General features: G+C 33.2%; 1 protein-coding gene across 1 annotated transcript in view; it reads left to right on the top strand.

Annotated features, from left to right (window-relative positions):
- The window catches only part of LOC113498875 (putative polypeptide N-acetylgalactosaminyltransferase 9), a 32,482-nt gene extending 24,695 nt beyond the window's left edge, over nt 1-7,787 (top strand). Inside the window, exon 9 of the mRNA XM_026879035.1 lies at nt 7,526-7,787. Coding sequence (XP_026734836.1) covers nt 7,526-7,537 — 12 coding nt within the window. The 3' untranslated portion in view covers nt 7,538-7,787. The remainder of the gene's footprint in view (nt 1-7,525) is intronic.
- The last annotated feature ends 15,829 nt before the right edge of the window (nt 7,788-23,616 follow it).

Genomic DNA, 23,616 nt, shown 5'->3' on the forward strand with positions numbered 1-23,616 from the left:
TAAAAGGTTTTCAGAACTCCTTGGTACAAGCTCTGGAAGCCGTGTCAAATGGTAATAGACATGTTGAGATTGCAGATTTTCCGGAAGATAACACATTTTATTGTGGTATTCGTTATTCCTTACCTGTCAAAGGAAATGTTTAGGAGCAATTCGGTAAGTGTACATTAGTACTCGTATAAAAGTTATGTTGCCAAATTATTGTATTTTTTGTGTAGAACTATTAAAAACTACTACTAATTGTTCTCATGCACCGTAATAAGTAGACAATTTTGTATTTCTGTCGACGCTTTATACAAAATATAACCAATCGAGGTTAAGTACCGGTTGTTTTTTTTCTTGAAGTCGTAAAGTCAATCTCATCCCCATGCAGGATAAAATCTCATTTATATCAAATGAAAATGCACCAAAGCTCATAACCCTGAATTGGTATCGCTTCCTTCCCAAAACAATGTTAAATATTAAAGATAAGCTTTACAGCCTTCGCCTTTATACCCAAAATTTCGCACTAAACAAAACAAAAAGAACAATTACAGAAGAATTTTCAAATAGAATTAAAATTTCAATATTTTGGCTTGAAAATGTTTTAGCACCTTTGGGACCGAGAACTGAAGTTTCAGCCAAATTAGCGTCCTTTATGTAGTTAATCTAAGTTTGTGACTTGTTTAACTTTTGTCATACCTTCCCGGAATTTCAGATAGCTACAATCCATAATCCATACCTAGTAAGATTATTAATTTGATTGTATTTGTCCGACTGTCTGTTAGTTTTCTACGTATTACGCAAACCATCGATTTTAATAAAATTTGAGATCGAGTTATTTTAATGCCCTAAAAAAAAATAGAATTCTTTCGACGTGATAGCTGACATACTAAAAATAATTCTGAACCCCTTAAGAACTTCAAAGACCATTTTTGTAATTGAGAAAAAGAGATGCTCTACACTTGCGCTATCTCACTTCTCAAATTGTACAGTCTTAACACAAAAGGTGGTGTTATTCCTTCTGATACTATCCATCCTAACTGCTTACAGATGAAAAGAGGAAAAAATTTTGGCATTACCTTAACTAACAACATTAAAACGTTACCATAACACCCTCAATTTTCATAATACGAGATAAAAGCCAGTAATGTAGGTGCTTGTCAGTCAAAAATTGGTCCCGAGTGAAGTCAGGTCGGGTCAGTATAAGTAGATATAATCAGGATGTCACGGCCCAAGTTAAATGGAAAAGTTTTTGTAGGCCTTGCTTTATGCATGCCCTTTGGGCTAGCTTGACCTTAATAAGTGGTACCTTTGGAAGTTGCCCGCTCGTAAAAAAGTTGAGAACGTGAGCGGTCGTGGGTTAATAGAGGCGAACTTTATTTAAAATATCAACACTGCAAGCTAGGGTTTCACCAAGAAGTGCTTTTCCGGAGGTGCAATTACATATTTTGCAAAAGCAATCGCATTGCAATATTTATACAATTATTATTTGGTCTTGATAGTTTGTTCAACGTATGGAAAATATTTATTCAAATCGAAATTAGATAAATTGCTATTATTTTACAATTTTTGCTCTTAATTTGAGTCACTTTCCTATTGTAAGATACGTGATACCAGAGTCAGTGCTCTTCTCACATTTTTTTCGTTTTACAACTTAATTTGCTTTTCATTTTAGTACGTGATGGTGTGGTGTTTTTTTAGCCACGGTTTGTTGTTATCGTCTATGTTTTACTATAGCACAGAATTAATATTATACTACGAAATTGATCCTAGCTGGAAATTAATACATTATGTAGCTAACGTGTAAACTTCATGTAAAATAACAATAGCTAAATTGTAATCTTTGCGTCGCAGTGGGTTTCAGACTCAGAACAAGCATCACACCAATGCATGTCCTACATGGGTATAGAACCAGCGACACGTCGCATTACTATTCAGCTGCTCGTGCAGTCAAAAGCAGCATGGTCTGCAAATACAGATAAAGACACAGACCTCCAAACTCTAATGATGGCTGTATCGCTTTCATTTATTGAACTAAGCCAACGCCACCTGTTTAAAAGGAATAGCAGACACATAAATTTGAATATTTAATTTTTTTTTTTAAATAAAGTAATTAATAATTTAATTTCAGTAATTTCAGAGGTAATTTCGAGGTACTGGTAATTTCAGAGTACTGGTATTTATAAAAAAAATTGAGGTGAATATAAAAATAAACGAATCAAACATAAAATTAATTACAAAATTGAATGAAAATTAATAAGTCATTATGAGAAAATAAGCAACCGTAATAATGACCGATATTTACCTGAATAAATTGCTTTGCATTTAAAAGGTATCTTTTATTAATTAACTGTGACCCATAAATCAAAATAATTTCGGTATTAATTATTTTTTGATGTCATTATGAGGGTCGGTCGTTTTAAGATTTAAAATATAAACCAAAAATCATTTACCAAATACAGCCTGTTAATTGAAAAATGTATTTGTATTTCTACGATTGCCCATAAAAGATCTTTAATGTATTCCGGTTGAACGTATGTATGTGAATGTGTGTGGGCTCATTATTATTTTATAATGTTTGAATGCTTTTTATGATTTTGATATATCAAACAGTACTAGGTTTATTTATACTATCATAATGTTCCACGGCTTCACAAAAAGCTATCTAATCTAACAAAAATTTAAAATGAGTACTAGACATAATAAAACAAATTGCCCCGAGTGGGAATGGAACTACGACTTCCAATATAGCAGTCATCACCACTAACCACAAGACCAACAGACTAGTCAATTTCTTTGACAGCACAGAGCTATTCAACTCCTTATCAACAAATGAAATATTTTTGGGTTTAAGAGATTTTTTGTATGTTAACCAACCAATATAACTTTAGCCTATGTTTTCAATAATCGGAAACTATGATTACATACGTCAAAGTTTTAGGAACAATAACTTCAATGCTAAGCCAATTTCAAAAGACCTTTTAATACATTTAATTGTAAAAAAGTTACACAGACACATACAATATTATCGTCGCGACATCTCGAAGTAAAAAGCAGCTGAAGGGCACGTTTTGTATTCCTGTAAAAGTCTCGTTCAAAATCCACATTAGCTTTCAGAACGCGTATGAAGTAACGAGTATTGATGTACGGTTAATAACGAGTTCTATGTTTTTGAACGGGAATTCGGTTAAAGTATATCATTATCTATACTAATATATAAAGCTGAAGAGTTTGTTTGTTTGAACGCGCTAATCTCAGGAACTACTGGTTCAAATTGAAAAATTATTTCTGTGCTGAATAGACCATTCATCGAGGAAGGTTTTAGGCTATATACCATCACGCTGCGACTAATACGAGCGTAGAAAATGTCATAACTTATATCTTTTAACCAAGCAGACGAAGTCGCGGGCAACAGCTAGTCACGCATATAATCCAATAAGGTATATTTTGTGATAGCGTCACTTACGACACTTCGCTTGATATGAAATTAATATTTATACTGGAAAGGGGATTTAAGGAAATGGGCGAGCTGCCGAAAATGAGTGTTGGTGTAGTTGGGGCTAAGAATGTATATGACAATCGTTATTACAACGCCGCCATTTCTAAGTACGTGTTAGTAAGTGAGTACTTCTGTTTTGATGTAATTTTTATGGTTCCGTACCTATGGGTAAAAACGTAAGTAACGTAAAGTCGTAAGTGTGTCCGTCCCTCTATCTCCAGGTCGTATCTCATGAAATTTACAGATATTTTTTTTATTTCGGTTGCTACTATAACACTTTATATGGATTAAAATAACAGCAAAGAGACAAATAAAAATAAACGTTGTTACAGTCAGCAGTTTTTCTTTAGCCTAGTGCTACGGAACTCTCAGAGCCGTCATTGTTTTTGTTATGAAGCTTTTATCAATTTTTATTTTATCTAACAAAGGTTTCGAATGTAAAAAATAGGTTTCGAATGCACTTTAGCAGGATTAAGCGATATCCTGGACTTAAAATAACGTTAAAAAATATGTATTTAAAAAAAAATAGCCGCTGCTAGTCTAGTCATTTGCTACACGTAACAGTGCGTTGAATATGTTTGTAAATCCATCATCCACTTAAAGAAAAACATTAAAAGTGAAACATTTTAAATGAAATTTTTTTATTATAATTTTTCATAATTTGAGTAAAGTTAGGTAAAGTAGTAACTCACTTTATACCTCCAAAAATCAAATTCCTCGTTTGAATTATGACTGATTTTTCAAGGCAGAAAATATGGCAAAATGTAACATCGTAATTTCCCTCACGTAAGGCTGACCAGAACGGATCGGTGACAGTGAATAATATTGTAGCCTAACCTTTACAACATTTAACAAATCATTCACTGAACCATTTCTTTTTCGGGACGTAATGGGATCAATCAACGCCTACACACGTTACGGGATACGACTGCTAAGTTTTTGGGTTATTTCCCTAGTACAGTTTTCCGCATATTTATAGTTATGCTATAGGCTGATAATGGACCTTACATCTTAAGAATATACGGGACTAAACTCAGCACCTTTGATTAAAGTTAGAGGTACTCAAGTTTAAATAAAATAGTCATTGCAAGTTAGGGAAGCTGTCGATGCTTTGTGGTTCTAAAGACTTTAGATGCACGAGGGTGCAGCTTTGATGCCAATGCAGGTAAGAAAATAATGTGATATTTTTAAAATCATAATTGTGTAGATAATTCCTTAGTTCTTAAAATAATCTTCAGTCACTGTCCCGCAGTAAGCAAGGGTGGATGGTGAAACCTTCCTCATATAGGATGAGGCCTGTATGTTTGAATATGAAGATTTGTGTTCGATGATTATTCAATGGATTCTGATCAACAAAAAGTCAAAAACTTGAGCTTCACAAAATAATCACTGAACAGAAATGTCCTCAGTCACCTATCCTTCCATTTACGCACTTCCAAAGTAGGTATACTAAATTAATTTCCTACAAATAATTCTGTTGCTGACTATACCAACTAACAATTTCTGGTTTGTCAATTTAATTATCGTCGTGTGTTTCGCCCACGAGTGTCTGAGTACAGAATTTTGATGTCTCAATGTAGTCCAATTGAGGTCTATTTCTATTCTTACGTTAATCGATCAACGTCTGTTCTCCGTATCTCAAGTTTCACTTATGTGCTTAAACAGCTCTATCATGTACATGAAGGAGTCTATAATAATGAAGTCTTTTTATGAAAAAGGATTGATTAAAATTACTAGGTATTTATTAAATTAATTTTATTGAACACGCACACTCTTAACTGTGAATATTTACCGCTTTTATCGTGGTTCAGCCTTGTAACCTTTGTACATCTTTTCTTTTAACTGTTCTATGTGTCTACATAAACTGTTTAATAAATAAATTGTAAATCGATTTTAAAAATGGACTTGAAAAAAGACTGTATTAAATTGCTCATATCCCTCTGGAATTAAAACTATTTAATTTACCCTCTCAAACGTATCGAATCATGTCAGTACAAATTTAAAAGCGTTAAATTATCCAAAAAACATGGATGATACAATCAGCGATGTAACCAAGCTGATTAAACAGAAAGCTGGTTCTGTCGACCGCATCGCACCAATTTGCGTTTTACCAACGCTCGGCACAAATGCATCAAATCATGCTTTACGTCAATCGTTTAAGGCCCATTTAGCGCCCAATGGCCGCGAACGAATGACGATTATACAGTTTTATGGATTAAGTGGTGACTAGATTGCATAAACCGGTCCAAAATTTTGTTCGGAAATTATATACCTTGTAATAGTTCAATTAGGTTCATTATTGTTTGAATGTGTAGAGAATAGTTATGAATAAATTAATATTTTTATTTCGAGGGGAATCAAAATTAAGTTGGTATTTTCCACAATGTTTAGATTATCTAAAACGAATAAAATAATGTTTCCACTTTATTAAAATCATAACATTATTCATATTTTTTTTTGTACCAATTAATTATCACGATTTTATTATTTCAAATTATATTCTCTGAAATAAGGAAAATAAGTTTATTTCTAAATATAAATATGTGTGGGCGATATATTTACCCTCTAAAAGTAACTAATGGAATCTCTTTTCAAGAATTTGGAAGCGCCCACGCGACTGTAACTTTCCACTTGTGACAAAGTACAGATAAGTAAACAAGTGTACGATACAAATTCACATCACGACTTGACTGTACTACAAGGAAAACAATTTTGTATTCGGCTGTACTGACAGGGTCCGTGAGTGACTGTCACACCGTACTGTAACTTCCTAAAGAGCATACAAAAGTATGTTACGAAACTGAATATTTTCCACAAAACTCCTTTTTTTCTAAGAAATAAAACTTGTCTCGCTTTCAGGGTTTGTTTTGACATTCTGTGTAATGCCTATAACTTTTTTTTTAAATAAACTGTAATCTATAGAGATTGTTAATTTTAAAATTTCCTACCTAAGGGTTAAAAATGGAACCTAATTACTTAGGCTTTTGCTGGCTGTATCACACTAACCGTTATAACTATACAGTTGAAATATGCAGAGAATAATGTATTAATGTTGGTCTACAATAAAAAAGCGGTTAATGAATCTGGGTTGACAGTCAACAATTTGATAGATAATCAAATTCAGTACCAAACTTGATGTATAATTTCCATTTCCTCATCTCGAGAACTTTTCATTTGATAAACATACCTACCTACTTTACTTATTACAAATAGCTATCAAAAGTAAGAACTATGAAAAAATGTAATACTCAGATGTAAAACCAATCATATTTATTTTTAAGTAAATTGTTTCTCGGAACGTGTCAGATTGATATTAAATTATATCTTAAGAAGGCAAGTTTATTGTAATTTCATTAGGACTAAAGAAAACGTTATTTTCGACTCGATATTTTTAGCAAGAGTAAAGGTGCCTTTGAGCTAAATAGTCTAGTCATTGCTACCTGTAGTAATTGTACCTATAAATAAACATTCATAAAAATATTTTTATAAAATAGGCCAAAAACCTGGGTTTGACATTCACTCCCCCCCCCCCCACTAGGTTGCTCCACAACTCCCCGTACTTAGCCTTCCGCATCCAGTCCGAACCAGAGATATCGTTGATGATCATCATCATCAACTCGTTTCATCAGCTCGTCTATTTCTAATTCCTTAATAGTGAAATCTAATATTTAATCTAAAAAACAAACGAATAGGTACATTCAAAACCCTTATTACAGTATGGGCATAAATACGTTATCTTTTCCAGGCAATCCTAAAAATAAACCAGTAACATGCCAATCTTCGTCTACCCATATATCTCTATTTATTTATAGGCGCCTAAAAAACAAATAAAACTTTTTGCTCACACACCTCACGTAGACAATACTTTTACTGGAGAACACTATCAGGGATTGGTAGGATATGGTACGGTTTAAAATAAAGAGAATTCATACTATGAGAACTTAAAAAATAGTCAACATGTTCCATTGGTACTGTTAGACAGAGACGCCGATTTACGTCTCGTATAGTGCAATCTCGCTTCCACAATAGCGACAGTTTCCCTTTCAGAATTTATGGTGAAAATCCCGTAACTTTATGTGAACGAAATTGGGTTATGGTGACAAAGTTTCTTAAGTGGAAGGTTGGTAGGGTCGACAACCTGTATAAAGAGAAAACAATATGTATCTACTGCTCAAAGATGTATACCTACATATCGGCCGGGACCCACAATTTAAAGTGCCTCCCGAAACACGGAAGCCCTCGGTATCCAAGGTTCAACCGTAAGTGTAAATTTACCTGTGATCATTCAACCTGTGCCGTTGTAGCTTTGATATCGAGCCTTTGAATAATTTCAATTAATACAATCCTTAACGTTTATGTGTGTTTTACTTAATTTATAACGTTGTAAGTCTGAAATTAAATTGCTACACGTATTCAGGAGTGGGTGCTGACAGAAAACCTTTTTGATAAAAATACACGCTCCAAGAAAAAAAAAAGCATTTATTACCATATTTTTATTTCACAAACACCTCTGTAATTGAAGTTAACAGTAACTCAGACAAGCAAGGCGCCAAAATTTCTAAAAGTTTAGCAAATCTCGTCAAAACTTCGCGCGGGCAAATCAAAGTTCCGTCAATTCGTTTAACTCGAAACCGGTGGGAACCGGTAAAAGTGATTTGTTTGCCAGATTTCTTTGTTAAACAATATTTTTAAAGACGTAATCAGGTTTGTTATGGCCGAACAAATCTGGTCTAAACGCGAAAACAAATTATGTTTTTGCGAAAAGCCTGTTCAAAAATTCAGTAGGAGAAACTTTTAGGCGTCGGTCCTCCCTTCTGGTTTTAAATACTTTTGAATATTTAATATCTACCTTTAGCAGGTAAACTTGTATTTTATTTTTAACTGTAAATAATATTTGTCTAAGCTTTAGCAAATGCTAACTACTACTACTAACAAAAGGTCCATCACAGTAAAACCTTATAAAGACAGATTTTTATCAAAATATGAAAACAAATTTCATTTTTTTTTTTTGCTTTAGGTACCTAGCTATTGAACCTGTACGCTTATATAACTCGTAAGTATTATTTAAAGCCACTTTAAGTTCTCTCATTGAAACGTCATAATTGCCATTTTCATTACCTATTTGTAAATAGCGATTATAAAAAAAATGATGTACACAAAATATATCCATTACTTAGACGCCGCTGAATGTATTCCTTTGTAAACGAAAACCTACCTTTTTTACTAGTCAATACAAAATCAACAAAACTGCAATACGATGCTTTCGATACATATTTCATTATTATTTTCATGCAACATAAAAACCTTATTTACAGTCTTACGAGTACGCTTCCTTTCAATGACGCACGTTTATTGAATATAAATATCTGTATTGGGGAATAATGCAGTACCTTTGTATTTCTTCCTCGTTTAAGCGTAAAAATGCAACAAGCACACAAACACACAAACTTTCGCCTTTATGTTTCAGTATGATGGATTCTGTACTTTTTTCATCGTGTAATAACTGTAATGGTGGCCCTGTGCAGACATGTTAAAATAAACTTGAGATACCACACCCAAAATTGGTTCACTCGTTTAGGAGCTAAGGTTGTAGCAACAGTCACTAATAGCGGTCAACCATGTAACACCTTTCTTTTTGTGTTGGGTAAGCGAATTACCTATGACAAACAATTTTCAAGTGTCGAAAAAAACAAAATGATTATTTTGACTGGTCTATGAATAATTCATAGGTAACAGAACTGGCACAACTCCTAAATTAAATCGAAAAAAAAGATTTTACCATTTAAATGTGTGTGTCATAAGGACCTCCATGGCAACGTTTAAAACATTTACAAATTAAAATCTATTCCGAATAAATGAAATTGGAACACTTATTAATTTATTATTTACTTATAAAAGTAATATACTTCAGCAATATTCGCACAAAGCAAATTAAACCAGTATTCGGCAAGCAGACGTGGAATTATGTTCAAAACAATATAGATCTTATTTCAGGATGTTTTAGGTTGAATGTTGTGTAGCAAATTATACAGAGCGTTCTAGTACTGTCTAGTTATTGCTACGTTACAATATTACAAAACTCATAAAATGTGTGATTTTGATGGCAATTTTCATGAATGTATCAAAATTATCTTTTGCTGTGGTGTTTAGTAAAATAGGCATTAGAATGAGTAGCACCAAGGAATTTAGTTTTTGACTTCCGGGGTTTTTTACAAACATTTGAGGCACAGGCAGAAACACATCCAGATTCAGGACAAGCATTTCAAGAACCCGCGACTCATAACGCTCCACGGGTTCAGGCGTCGTGTTCTCCACTACTCTACTATCCGTGCAGTAATTACTGCTGTAATTATATTATAGGAATTTACTAATTTAATTACAATAAGTATGGAATGAAACATCCAATTCAACTTTACGAAGATTTTTTAAACTTCCTTATGTTAAATGCAGGTTAAAAGAAAAGTCTAAAGGTAAAGTTAAGAAGAGCACTCATGTAACCGAAAACCCAATTTTTTATTTGTGAACGCGGCAACACTAAGCACATTTGTCACGTCTTTGTTATCTACTGTCTGTCTGTCACGTGGTTGATAGGGTAATGGTGAGACTGGAGCAGAATTTTAACTAACACCGCCTAAGGCTGGTTCCACAGTAGTCCGGGAGTAACGGCCGGACGGATTCCCGGAATTGAGAAAATGCTTGAAGTGGTAGAGTCCTGTGATGTGGGTAGATCCGTAAAAAACCCAGTCCGTTTTCAGGCCCTACTGGGTTAATATCTTACTGACTAATTTCAGCCACGGCGGTTAATGATACAAGATATCAGGTAACTGAACATTTTATACTGCCCAAGCGTTCTGTAGTCGCTGGGATGGCATGGCAACCCGGTAAGATCAGAGAAAGATCAGACACGAGACTCTGTCAAGATCCTTTCCTCAACACGAAAGCTGTTATATATTTCTAAAATGCAGAAAATACTCAAAAAGTCGGTGCGCGTCTGGGAATCGAACTTGAGACATGTAATTTGGTAGTTCTTCGGTCTTTCCGCCAGTCATAGCCATTGTTATGCCATATTTCGCAAACCCGGCGCTATCCATACGGGTCTCCCGTGTACGGTCGTCTACGGCTTCCCTTTTACCTCTGAAGCCAGTCTTAATACGTGGAAATGAAAAAACTGGGTCGCAATAAGAGTTTCAATTTTCATGAAGACACGTACGCCAGTAAATGTTTATTATATTAAAATGAATTATTTATTAGCTGGTGTTTCATTTGTTTGTAGAGTTCGTGTGTTTTTTGGTGGATGTGTTTGTTTCAGTTGAGAAGTTGAAAATGAATACCTGCGAGGTGATACCTATCCTTATAATATTCTTACGTGTGATATAAATGTTTTTTTTTATGTAATACTAGCTGACCCAGCAAACGTTGTTTTGCCTAATAGAGTATTTCTAGACATTATTTGTATTTTTTATGCCACATTATAAAAAAAAATTCGTCCTAAAAATAAAAATAATAATTTGTTGTTGATGTTGTTCTATTCTCAGACCTACCCAATATGTATACAAAATTTCAAAAAAAAAACGCTCGAACCGTTTCGGGGGAGTACGGTAACTAACATCGTGACACGGGAATTTTATATATTAGAAGATATTTGGTACTGTGAAAACTTTCGTGACATACCGTCAATGGTCTAAAGGATTTTAAAGTAAAGCATCTAAGTTAAATTAAATTAAATTTAAGTGAACTTAAAGTTAAAAAAAATGTAAGAAAGAAAAAAGGGAAGTTTAAAGTTTTTTAGACATTCGTAATACTAACAATTATTTTTACAAAACAATCACACAAGTTTTAAAATATATAGACACGATATTAATATTCACACAAATTTAATAAAAAATGACATCAATTAAAAGCCTGATACAGTAATTGTTTCGTTTTAATTTTCCAACCAAATGCAACGCTTAAATATTTTTACAACGCCCGTTGCAGGTTTCGAGTGGAAACGTAAAACTGAATTGGTGTAATCTATACATATAATAAAATTGTAGAAAAGTGAAAACTGTACATTAAATATTTTTAAAAAGGAATAATTGGAGGGTGGTCTACGAACGATTCCGATGCCGAAAATATGATTTTTAGAATTTTTGTCTGTTTGTCTGTATGTATGTCCGGAAAGATCTCGGAAAGTACTGGATAGATTTGATTCATATTTTCAGAGAATATCAACAAGAGGTCCGGTCAACATACTTTTTACTTACTATCTCGCTTTTCGTTACAGGGGGTGAGCAGGAGCCTTTTATATCTATACACAAATATCAAATTATCTCATAAACTACTGAATATATTTCGTTAAAATTTTGCATGAACCTTATCGTACACATGATACAACAAATATACAAAAACCATAACGCTACTATACAGGGGGCATGAGCAGTAAAGTTTTAAATTTTTGGACTCACCCGTAACGTAATACAATTATGAGGTGTATTTTCACCCCATTGAGTAGTAGGCAGCACGGTCATCAATTTACTCAAAAATCATCACGCTATTTATCTTAAGACTTTTGGCAGAGTAATAATATATTTTTTCAAAAGTAAATCATTTTCACAAAATCAGTCATTTTATTCTCTTTCAAGTCTAATGTAGACCTAGCGCGACAATAATTAAAATAAAAGAAACATAAACTATTAATACTTTTATTATTATTCTTTTGATGCAAATGTTACTTCGTAATCGGTACATTCTTGAAACAAAGGAACTTAAATTATTTTTATTTTTATTGGTGTACTAAAATTACTCAAGTTTAAATGTGGAATGCCGTAATATGATTTTGTGTTTATTTACGATAGGTGTATCTACCTATGTTTTTAGCTCGGTAATGTTGGCGATGCTACTTCAAGATAAAAGAATTCGTAGTGACACTCAACCCAAAGTTGCATGTAGTTCACATTGATCTCATCTATAATTATGCATAACAATAAATTACTGAACGACACAGTTAATTATATTACCTTGGTTCATCTGTAACAACTAGCAACAAAAATATAAACTTTCAAACAAAAAAAAGCCTTTCAAACAATGAAATAATGTTTTCTTAAATTTGCGTTTTACATTACATAGGCCAAAAGTATTTCGGATAGAAAAGCCCAGAAAACTTGCATAAAAACTTCATAATAGGTATGCAATGTGAAAGATCTGTACGACCAAAGCTATCAATGAATAAGAGCGTACGCTAGAAGGTTTTTGACATTACGTATCTATTGATAGAATAATGTCTACTGATAACTGGGATTTTTCAATATTTTAACGAGTTGTTTGGTCTACATCCGCCATTACAGAGACCGCACACCTGGCCCTTCCAAAGATTCCTTTAACAATTTATTGTAATCTCTACTTATTTAAAATTTTCTTCTTTCGTAGCCTGGTAAAACAGGGGAAGGTACGAGACTGAATGAGTTTCTGAGATCCCAAAGCTAAGCCGACGAGGATTAGAAACATATTTTTGGAAATTTCTCCAATAAGGCTGATAATAGCGTGTAGCTATCAGCACTTACATCCGTCACACAATGTCTGGAAAATTCATTTTGGCTTTCGGTATCGACAGCGTAACCTCATAACCAACCTCATGTAGTCTTTATTTAAGTTCCATTTATGCAGAAGGGATGACGGTATTTTACTCCAATGATCGTCAGGTAGGTTAACGAATAAAATACGTATTTTTTCTTTGTAAATTGGTACAGTTAATAGAACTCATGCGCATGAAGTCACTTTTATGTTCATATTTTGCTTTGTCGTAACATCACAAATTAGACATATCATATACTTTAGATTTTTGTCATTGTCAATTTAAAAAAAGGGGTGTCTGATATATTTTTTCACGCTATTTATTTATCAGCAATTTAAAGGCAAATCATGATCAAAACACCAGGGGGCCAAGATAACACGTTTACCAACTTTTTTATTTTGGAAATATTCCAAATGTTTGTGAGGAAGATCAGTTTTAATATTAAGAGGACAATCAAACATAACGTGTTTCAGGAAACCGTTTATCTGGGCGCAATTTTGCAAAATCTTATATCTTATGACACTATGTAACATCCACAGTTACCGAGCCCGACTCTCACTTCACCAGCTCCGTCCACAAAAATAATTTGACATCTTATTTATATCGTCAGAAAACATCGTGTGTGAAAATAACAACTGCCTGGCTATCACTGTTCCAGAGAAACAGCCAGGTGACAGACAGACGAACGGACACCGGGGCCTCAGTAATATGGTTCTGGTTTACCTCTCTGGTTGCAGTACAATAATAATTTTATGATACCTCATAATCACTATCATAATCCGTCTAACAATTTCAGGTGTAGGCCGGCCAAAGAACAGACGTGCTCGAAAATCATAACCCACCCAATTAGAAAATGGAAACCCTCGAAAGTAAAACATTTTTAGCAGAAGTGCTAAGACTGAGTTATACCTCCTGTTATTTTATACTTGCATCCCCCCCCCCATTTTTAAAGGGCTCGATTTGTCAAACATGTCTTAACGAACACTCGCACATAATTCACGTTTAAATTAAAATTGTACAATTCGTTCGGAAGCTATGATGTCACAGACAGACAGGCAGGCAGGCAGATATGTCAAAGTTATAAGCCCCTCTTTTTGGGATTAAATAAGAAAAAGTCATTAAAACAGCTGTGAAATATTTGACACCAGGATAGTATCGTAAACGATGAAATGTGTTTGATTCAAACATTTGATAGTCTTTGGGCCGCTCAAGATTCATTATAATTTAGAAAAAAAAGCAAGCTTAAAATGTAAAAAAAAGTGTTTCATTTTCAATATTGCATTACATTTTTGCGATGATCGTTATTATTAAACTTCATAGTTTTTCACATCTTGAAAATCACGCAGACGAAGTCGCGGGCAACAGCTAGTATATAATAAGTAGACTTAAAACTAGACTACAGCGACGTCCACTATGGTAGTTGTTAATTTCAAATTTAATTAAAAATAATTTCTCTTCCACACTGGATATCACCACTGTGATATACGAAATATGGGACATGTAATTTGTGATAAAAGTTTTAGAATTCTTTTTCCCAAGAGTAAAAATCGGTCAAGTGCGGATACACAATAGAGGCACAGTAGTACCGATTGGCTTAAAATCAAATTTATTTGTAGCATCTGTCTGGCTGTCATTGTGGTTAAACAACGCTTCATGGGGAGATGGCTGAAAATTTCTTTTGATTATATTATTTTGTCCTATGTGCAGAAACTCCAGTGTCGTTAGTCTGACTCAAATTTTGAAACGATGGTCGCGATCGAGCTGTATTTCCAGCATAGTTCAAAAACTTGCCACAGATTAATTAGCGCTAAGGTCGAGTTTTACGGTATCAACTCAATCTCAATTCGTTGAAATAGGACTTGATTCTGTCAGCAGTTAGCTTATAGGTCCTGTTAACGTAACAAAAGGTTTATTATATGAATTTTACCACACGATATTATTATAATATATATTAAACATCTACTCCTCTAAAAACAGACAGAATTATAAAATCTTGTACAATTATCTCAGTATGAACTCCAAGTACCATCATCAGTACGTTTTTCGTCTAAATTCTTATCCATTTAATTTCACATTCCGAGTGCGAAGTAATTAATGTTTCGTGGTAACAAAGTATCCATTTAAACGTAACTGGTGGTTTTAATTTCACTCGAAATGTTTTAGTGTCTTGCTCTTTTTTGGACAGACGTAGTTAAGACTGATTTGCTTATGTCGTCGTATGCTATTGCAACAAGACATGTACTAGTTGAATAATTTCAAATAACAGGATTAATTCTGAAACACTATCAAATTAGATTTGATATTGCTTGGAAAGGACGTTTTTATTGAAAGGCTTTTAATTTAACTACCTTAATATTTATTTCATTATATATTTATTATGCACCTATTTTATTAGAATACGTTGTCGTCCAACAACGCCTGGAGTGGTGGATTTACGAATCTTTATTTAATTGTTGTATTGTCATTGGTCCTCCTTAAGTCTACGAAGTTGAATGAAAGAATGAAATCTGACCTTTTCAAGTGGGTAAAACTAAAGTCCCAAGTAGTCGGATATGAACAAATAAAAATAAAGGAGAAGTTAATAAAAAAGCGTTATAAAAATCACTTGATTTGCGTCGTATTATTACTTCGTTTATCTTAAAACCAATTATTTTTCGAAGAGATATAATATGTTGTATTCGATGATGAAGCAAACTTCAAAAGTTAATACGATGCCAACAATACGGAAATCATTACTTCCGATGTTGACATTGACGAAATTTCTGATGCATTGGAAAATGGGAAAATGAAGGAATAATCAAATAAAGGCATTGCATAATAGTAATTATAATTTGTTTTTTTTTTTACATATATACAAGCTGTATCGGATTTTACTGCAATTTCTTTTGCGTATTTTTCGTTTTCTTGTGTGATTACAACTCGCATTTAACCGCGTTTCATTAATTTAATAATAAATAAGTAAAAATACCTTAAACTTTGTATAAAAATAGTATTTTAAACTAACCTATAAAAAGAATTCCGTCGCAAATGTTTAATTGAATTGGAAAGAAGTAGATAATTAGTGGGGAAATACTTAAATGTCTGACTGGTGGTAATTAAGGGCGGGAAAATCTCAACTTTCTGGCAATTTGCGCTTCTAATGAGTTTGTTTCTTTTGTATTCTTTTCAGTAGAAATGTAGGGGTAGTATGTGCAGAAGATGCAGTAACCATATATATGTTTAATATATGTTTCGGAATTTATAAGATAATCGGATACACGTAACCGTAGACTGAGTCTGGGTGTCTTTGTGCATGTACCTTAAATGCTGCAAAATATCCCGCGACACAACAATTAATTTCACAGTTACGGGAGTCATTTTTTTAACAAAACTACAAAAAAGAATCGGTTTCGTCCGTCAGACAGATTTCCAAAGAAAAAAAAAATTATTTCATAAATAAAAACGACGATGCAGTGATTTAAAGTTTCGTGCGACGTCACTTACCAGTACGCCTTTTACTAGCAAGTGATATTGCTAGGCCCCACAACATTGCATTATTTTGTTGTTTACTCTTCTTCTATTTTTTTATTCTAATCTTTTTACTTTTTTATGACGTGATAAATATACTTAGATACGTATCCAATATTTTCTGGAAATCTGTCTGACAGAAAAAATAGATCATTATATTCCATTTAAGTCAAATAAACTATTGTTATACGTTGAAAAAAAATGTCGAAAAAAACAATTCCAATTCTGAATCTAGATTCATTTATAATGAAGTCTTCGTTTGTTATAACAGAAATGAACAATAGCAATGCTGAAGTCTCAAATAAACTTTCATAACAGAGCAATTGTGAAGCGAAAGGGTCTCGGCAGGTGCATTGTGGAATCACCGCAAGATAATGCTTTATACCACGGAACGCTTTTCAACGCGCCTTTTGATTTCAAATGGTGTTACAATAGAGAGATTTAATAGCTATCATAATTTTTATATTCTAGCGATATTTTTATGAGGTATAAATATGTTATGAAAGGATTAAGGTTTTTTTTGAAGGTACATTATGTTTTAAAGGAGATTATTTGATTTTAACATACACACTTAAAAGGTCAAAATCTTTTAAAAAAATCCGTCGAATACAGAAAAAAAACATGTCTCGCGTAAATGATTCTCTTGATTCAGTTTTGAAATTAAAAAAAAAACTATTCTTCTTTTTCCATTACCATTAATTAATGAAATATTTTACTTTTATCGTGCTTTTGAACTCCGCTGATATATGATGTAGGTATATTCTTAACAATAAGTCAATCAGCTACATTCATTTTAAAGAAGGTATTAGTTAAGATCCCTATCATTAATCTCAACTTTACAAGCATAATCATATTTTAACATATTTCCAGTACTTACCACAAACACTCAGCTCCTTGAAGAGTGAACTCCAACTAGACAGCGAGCGGTTCAGATCTACTTTTGTGAATAAAATCCAAGCCTTCATAAATTCAAAGGCGTCAACTCCTATATATGCATCCCATCATATTTCCTCAGTAAACTGCTCTATCTCGACTCGCGAACACCGTGTTATGAATGCATATACGTTGTCTATGTGTGATCTTTTATAATAGTTGTAGGTATGTGTAAAGTGGCAATATAATTTTGGAGGTAAATAGTCCTTTTTGTTTCTGTTGATGGAGCTGGTATCTGCTGACATGTTTTTGTTGAAGAGGAAACATACTGTGTAGAATTTAACATGACTTGAAAAAAATGTACTTAAGATACATAATTACTATGAGAAACATAGTAAACATCATTATACATGATGTTTAAAAATTTTTGCCAAATGCTAACTTTAACGTAAAAAATGTTTGAATGAATCTAGGTCTAAATATCAGATAGGCTTTTTTATAATTTGTAGCCGTGGCTCAACGAAGGAGCTATACACTCATTTATTTAGAATCAGATGTTGTTTAAATTTGTACGGAGATGCAAATGAAACATACTATTTATAAACCAAGTACGTACCATATTTACTGATCTCTGCATCGAAACATCCCTTACAATGAACCTAACTTTCTCCCTGATACGTCTGAAATTTATCATGTTTACCACCAAAAATCCTCTTCCACAACAGTTCAAAATATGCATAGGGAATTTTCCCTCACAATTTGAGCATACCAGCCATTGCATCGTACATGTTGTGCAGGACAATAGATGTCACCGTAGGTTTGAATGTACGCTATTATCTGGGATATAATTCCTGAACCTCACCCCGCCCGTGGTTTGCTGCGCTCAGTAATTAAGCTCAGTATGCCTGACGTAGCCTGATTTTATTTTATCATTTATTATATGTTGTGTACCGAATTTGCATGTTGCTGTGTTCGTGTAATTGTTCTTTTAATTATGTAATTTGGTTTGTGGATTTAAATCTATACTAATAAATAAAGCTGAAGTGTTTATTTGTTTGAACGCGCTAACCTCAGAAACTACTGGTTCGAATTGAAAAAATCTTTTTGTATTGAATAGACCGTTTATCGAGGAAGGCTATAGGCTATATAACATCACGCTGCGACTAAAAGGAGCGAAGATACAATGGAAAATGTGGAAAAAACGGGGAAAATTCTAACCACGTGGACGAAGTCGCGGGCAACAGCAAGTGCGTTATAAGTGTATTTTGAGAAGTTTATTTAAAGATGTAAGTACATAATAATTAATTTTAAAATATTTTGAGGATTTTTATCACAGATTGATTAGGTCTATAAGATATGACAATATTTTATTTTTTGGATCATATTAAAACAACTAGCATTTACGGTGTTGTCGAGTAATAAATACTTTACCTAAGCAGGTAAGCACAGCAATCTTCTATCTTCATTTTCTATAGACTAAAAATAATTTACAATATTAAAACACAAAAACCGTTAATTAATCAAGAAAATTAAGGCCAACCAAAGAGGCCAACCAAACAAAAACTTAATCTGGACTCTACTGAATAATGCTGGTGCCTAATTGAAGCTATAGACTGCGATGTCTGTATACCAACCGAAGTAATTAATCTCAGTTTGGCCAGTAATCCATCTTTTAGTGAGATTCGATCGAAGGGAGGCGAAACTATTCATCTAATGCGACCGTAAATTTATCTTGACGGCAGGTGATTCGGATTACAAGGCATTATAACTTAATCTCGTTCTCGCAAATTATCTTTAATTTGGGGACGTAATGAGAACGTGTAACGTGTTGCAAGCCTTATACGTGACGTCACAGATAAGCGACGGTGGAACTGGGAACTATAGATAACAGGGTAATGGTTGTAAATGGATGGAAAATTACGGATCGTATCATTCCTGGTGGGTTCGTTAACGTATTATTTTGGTATTTGCTTGATTATCGCGATCGTGGTAATCTTGGTTTTGAATTGGCTGTTACTTTTAATTCTGTGACTGAATTCTAAAGTTATAGGTACTTGTAGGACTGCTTTGAGAATTAATTAACGTTGCTGTTTGGTATACACTAACTTTGTGGTAAAATATGCTATCATCCCAATTTTTACTGCTCAAAGGGTGAAAACAGTACCTTATAAGTCTTAGCTAATTTGTACAAAACCCCCAGTGTCGTGACACCTAATCGGAGTAGACAACTTTTTCGTTCTTAAATTATATAAAAAAAAAACGCAAAATAAACTACCATATCCACTGAATTTGCTTTTCTATTGTATACATACCTAATTATGAAATCTTGATATAATATGAAAGAAAAAATACGTGAACTCATCTAAAACTCTACAAAGGTTTTAATACGTGATATTAAAACCTCTTTACTTCTTCAGCGATTACGACAACAATTTCAACAGCACAGACAAAAACAAAACGTCATTTCGTACCATGAATTAATACAGAATATCGCGTAATATCTTGAGGCCATTCATTACAAGCTTCCGACTGCTATGTGGTGCTCTATGGTGGCTTATCACGTGATTGATTGCCTGATACTCAGAGCCAGGATCTACGGAACTACGTACTAAGGACCTATGAAGTTCAAGGTTTATTCTGCTATCGATATGTGAGATTTAGAAGGTTTATTTAGACGGTATTTTCTTGAGATTTTGCTTTTTGGGGGTTAAAAGGAATTACTAAAGAAATTTTAGTTTTGCACGCTGTAGGTTATGTGTTTGAGTAATCCTTTGTTGGATTTTAAAAGTCAGATAATTTGAAGGAACAAGAGGCTTATATGTATTGCAATCGCTTAAAAGCAGTCTGGTGTTGCGAAAGGGACCTGGTATTACAAAAAGGAGGAAAGCCTGAAAAAACTTAAAGCTTGTTCCCAGTTTCAGTAAAAATTCAGACCTAGCCGTCATTCCCAGTTTTACTCACGACGCTAGAACACATCTCTGGATTTTTATAGGTTTATATTTTAAATTAAAATTGATAAACACGGTCATGAACTTTTTCTTGCACAATATTACAGAAATCAAGACAAAAATTCTTGTATAGATCTCCTAACACAAAAACTTTATATTACTTTACAACGATCCGATTTAAGCATACTGATTAAATATAATCTTACCTTAGAAACCTAGCAAAAGTTAGAATACGCCTAGGATAAGTGGAGCAATTTAGACGTCTTCTCATAAGTGGGGAAAACTCGTAAAACTGAGAAAATACAAAGCCAGCTTGCGTAGCAACAACTTTGTACATATTGAAAACTTTCACGTAGAAAATGTTTAGTAAGTAATATTATTTTATTTAGAAAATGTATTCGTTTGGCGTTGCGAGTAAAATGTCTTATTATATTCTTTTTTGCAAATTTTTATCAAACTTAACACGATGTTGAAATAGAAAGTGATTATAAAATAATAGAGGCTGCTATAGAAAGAAAAAACCAACTGCGTATATTAGTCGTCAGTCGCAAATAAATAGCAATTCTAACACAATTATCGATATTATTAAATATAACTCTAATATCAAAATAACTAGAAATTGAAATAAGAACTGACAAACTAAAAAAATTACACGAAAGATTCAGGCTAATTGAAAATAGTAACCTCAATGACCAATTATTAAAAGAGCGCTACTTACCAAAAGACAATTCAATTTTCTGTAAAAAACGACTCTTTTTTGAGCAATAAAAGACACTAAAATAAAACTCTATAACATTAGCTATCAAGCCTTATCTGCAAGAGTCTAACAAATGACAAACGAGTAAAATGTAAGGAGGAAAGCATCAAAGATCGTGACGCGACAAAACAGCCTTTAATGGTGTCATTAATGTTCCTCTTACAGACAGATTATGAGAGTATATTACATTAAAGGCACATTTAATGAGCTTTTTTTGCAGGGACATTTTTTGATATACAAGGTGTTATAATAATGCGTGATTAAGCATATACCTTGGTTCAGACCAAAAAGATTAACAGCTTTAAAAAAGAACATAGTCAAAGGGAAAAGTGTATAAATATTTTTTGATTCCTTTGTAATGTTTTAGCTAAAACTGTTCTTCGAGGAATACTGATTTATTTTTATGATGGATTCAAAGAGAAATGTAAACACACTGCTGGGCATAAGCCTCTCGCCATATAGGAGTAGTTTAACTACTGATAACCACGCTCCACTCTCTACAAGTTGGCGATTTCAATTTCCAATATTTAGAGTCCAGATATCCGCATGATGCTTTTGTTCACTGTTTTTAATAGTGATACACTTATGAGGCAACTTATATAAATTTCCTACTCACACGTTCATTTATTTTTCAACATACAAAAGAAGCACCTGATCTTACACGAAACATACAGAATTTCTTCAAGAAAATATCTTGGAATCTTACGAAACTCTATATAAAGGAGGAAGGAATATATATAATAAATACGGGTCTCGTTTACAAGATAAACAAGTCATCAGGCAGATCAAACAAGGCAAGCTTCCCCGTGGAGGGGTTTTTATGCTGCATTGTGGAACTCTGAATTTTTAGATACGAGATCTCGTGACGCCATTTTGTGATATTGCGCTATACATATGTAATATTAAGTTGGTATTTTGGGCTAAGTGAACGAAAAAGTGGTTGGGAAAATGTTTCCTTATCTGCATTTGCTCGTATGCTACATAGATAAATTTGATATATTTTTAAAGTATAATGTTTTCCAAATTCAATACGTTAACGATAAAAGGTTAAAAATAGGCATACGTCGTCTTCAAAAAATACACATAGCAGTTTAAAAAACGAGATAACTATCTTTCCAACTTGCAACTTACATACATAGGGATGTACATGAACGAATTACTAACCGTTAAACTATGAAACTACAACAAAAAAACACATAACACTCGATACATTTTCATGTGTGCATAATTTATCGAATAGACTGTGGTATCAATAATATACAGCCTACATCCTTATCGATTTACATTAAAAAACAAAAAGGCTCTTGAGCAATTAAGCGTGAAATGGGGTCACGTCACATCAATGTGAGACATTGAAGTACCGTATTGGTACCATACAGGTTTGTACAGAAGGTTTATATTCCATTGTTTTATTTGTATCTTTATCTAATTCACTAATCAATGAAATAAAATGATTTCATTTTACAACCCAGACATTGCTTATTGATGAAGGTTCTCTTAAAGCGATATGATGGCAGTTGAAAGGGGTCGCAAAAATACTTGCCACTTGTATTTCATGATACTTTCTTTTTTGAAGATTTAAGTACTTTATATTGAAAACTAAGATCGTACGAAAAACATAACTAACTTAAAATCTCTTTTCAAATCTGGCTACGAAGGAGCATTTTTGGAAAGTCAAAATCGACATTGGACAACGCCCTTATGAGTCTAAAGTAGACTGCTGTTCAACGTTGACTTTCCTCTGGCTGTTAAGAAAAAATGATGCAACAAACTCCTATTCATAGCACGCTGTCTTTCTATTTAGAATATTATAAAAAAGAATATATTATTAAAGGACCTTGCCAAATAAACAATTAAGCATATTATAACACTTTTAAGAAGTCTCTGCTATTATTAATCCTTTTTCTACACTTTATTTCAATTTCGGTGAGCCTTTTGGTTCTTAAACGTTTATTGCCAGCTAAAAGTTCCTCGGAGAAGGGATTTAATATATCTGCAGCCAAGTTCTCTTATGATAATAGACTTTAAGAGTGCACTCAGTTGGAACCAGTTTTAGAAAATGTTTGCTTTTGTCTGTAGAATGACATTTTTCAAAGTTTACACGAGGATTTAATGAATTTGGAATTATTTTGCCATTTGAAATGAAATTTTGATATATTTATTGGAAAATACTGAACAAATTGACGGAAAATAAAAGGTAATCTGTTCATCATGTGGTTAGTCTGGGGTGGGTGACCATCAGGTATTTAAACTTCTTTCACCGCTTTGTACCTCGGTAATTACCTTTTAGCGATGATTTTGACTATCATATGTTTTTTTGTAACAGTCGTAAGGTCTGAAAACCAGCGTCAATCTAGGATGCAGTAATATTGACTGTAAAAAAAGGTTGTGGATGTCGGAAAGCCGTTTCACGGCATCCAAAAATAAGTTATTCAGTTAAATCCAGTAAGGCCGAAACTGACGCCAACAGCTATCCTTGAGAAACAAATGGATAGATAAA

Source organism: Trichoplusia ni, chromosome 11, assembly GCF_003590095.1.
Source record: "Trichoplusia ni isolate ovarian cell line Hi5 chromosome 11, tn1, whole genome shotgun sequence".
NCBI classification, from domain to species: Eukaryota; Metazoa; Arthropoda; class Insecta; order Lepidoptera; family Noctuidae; genus Trichoplusia; species Trichoplusia ni.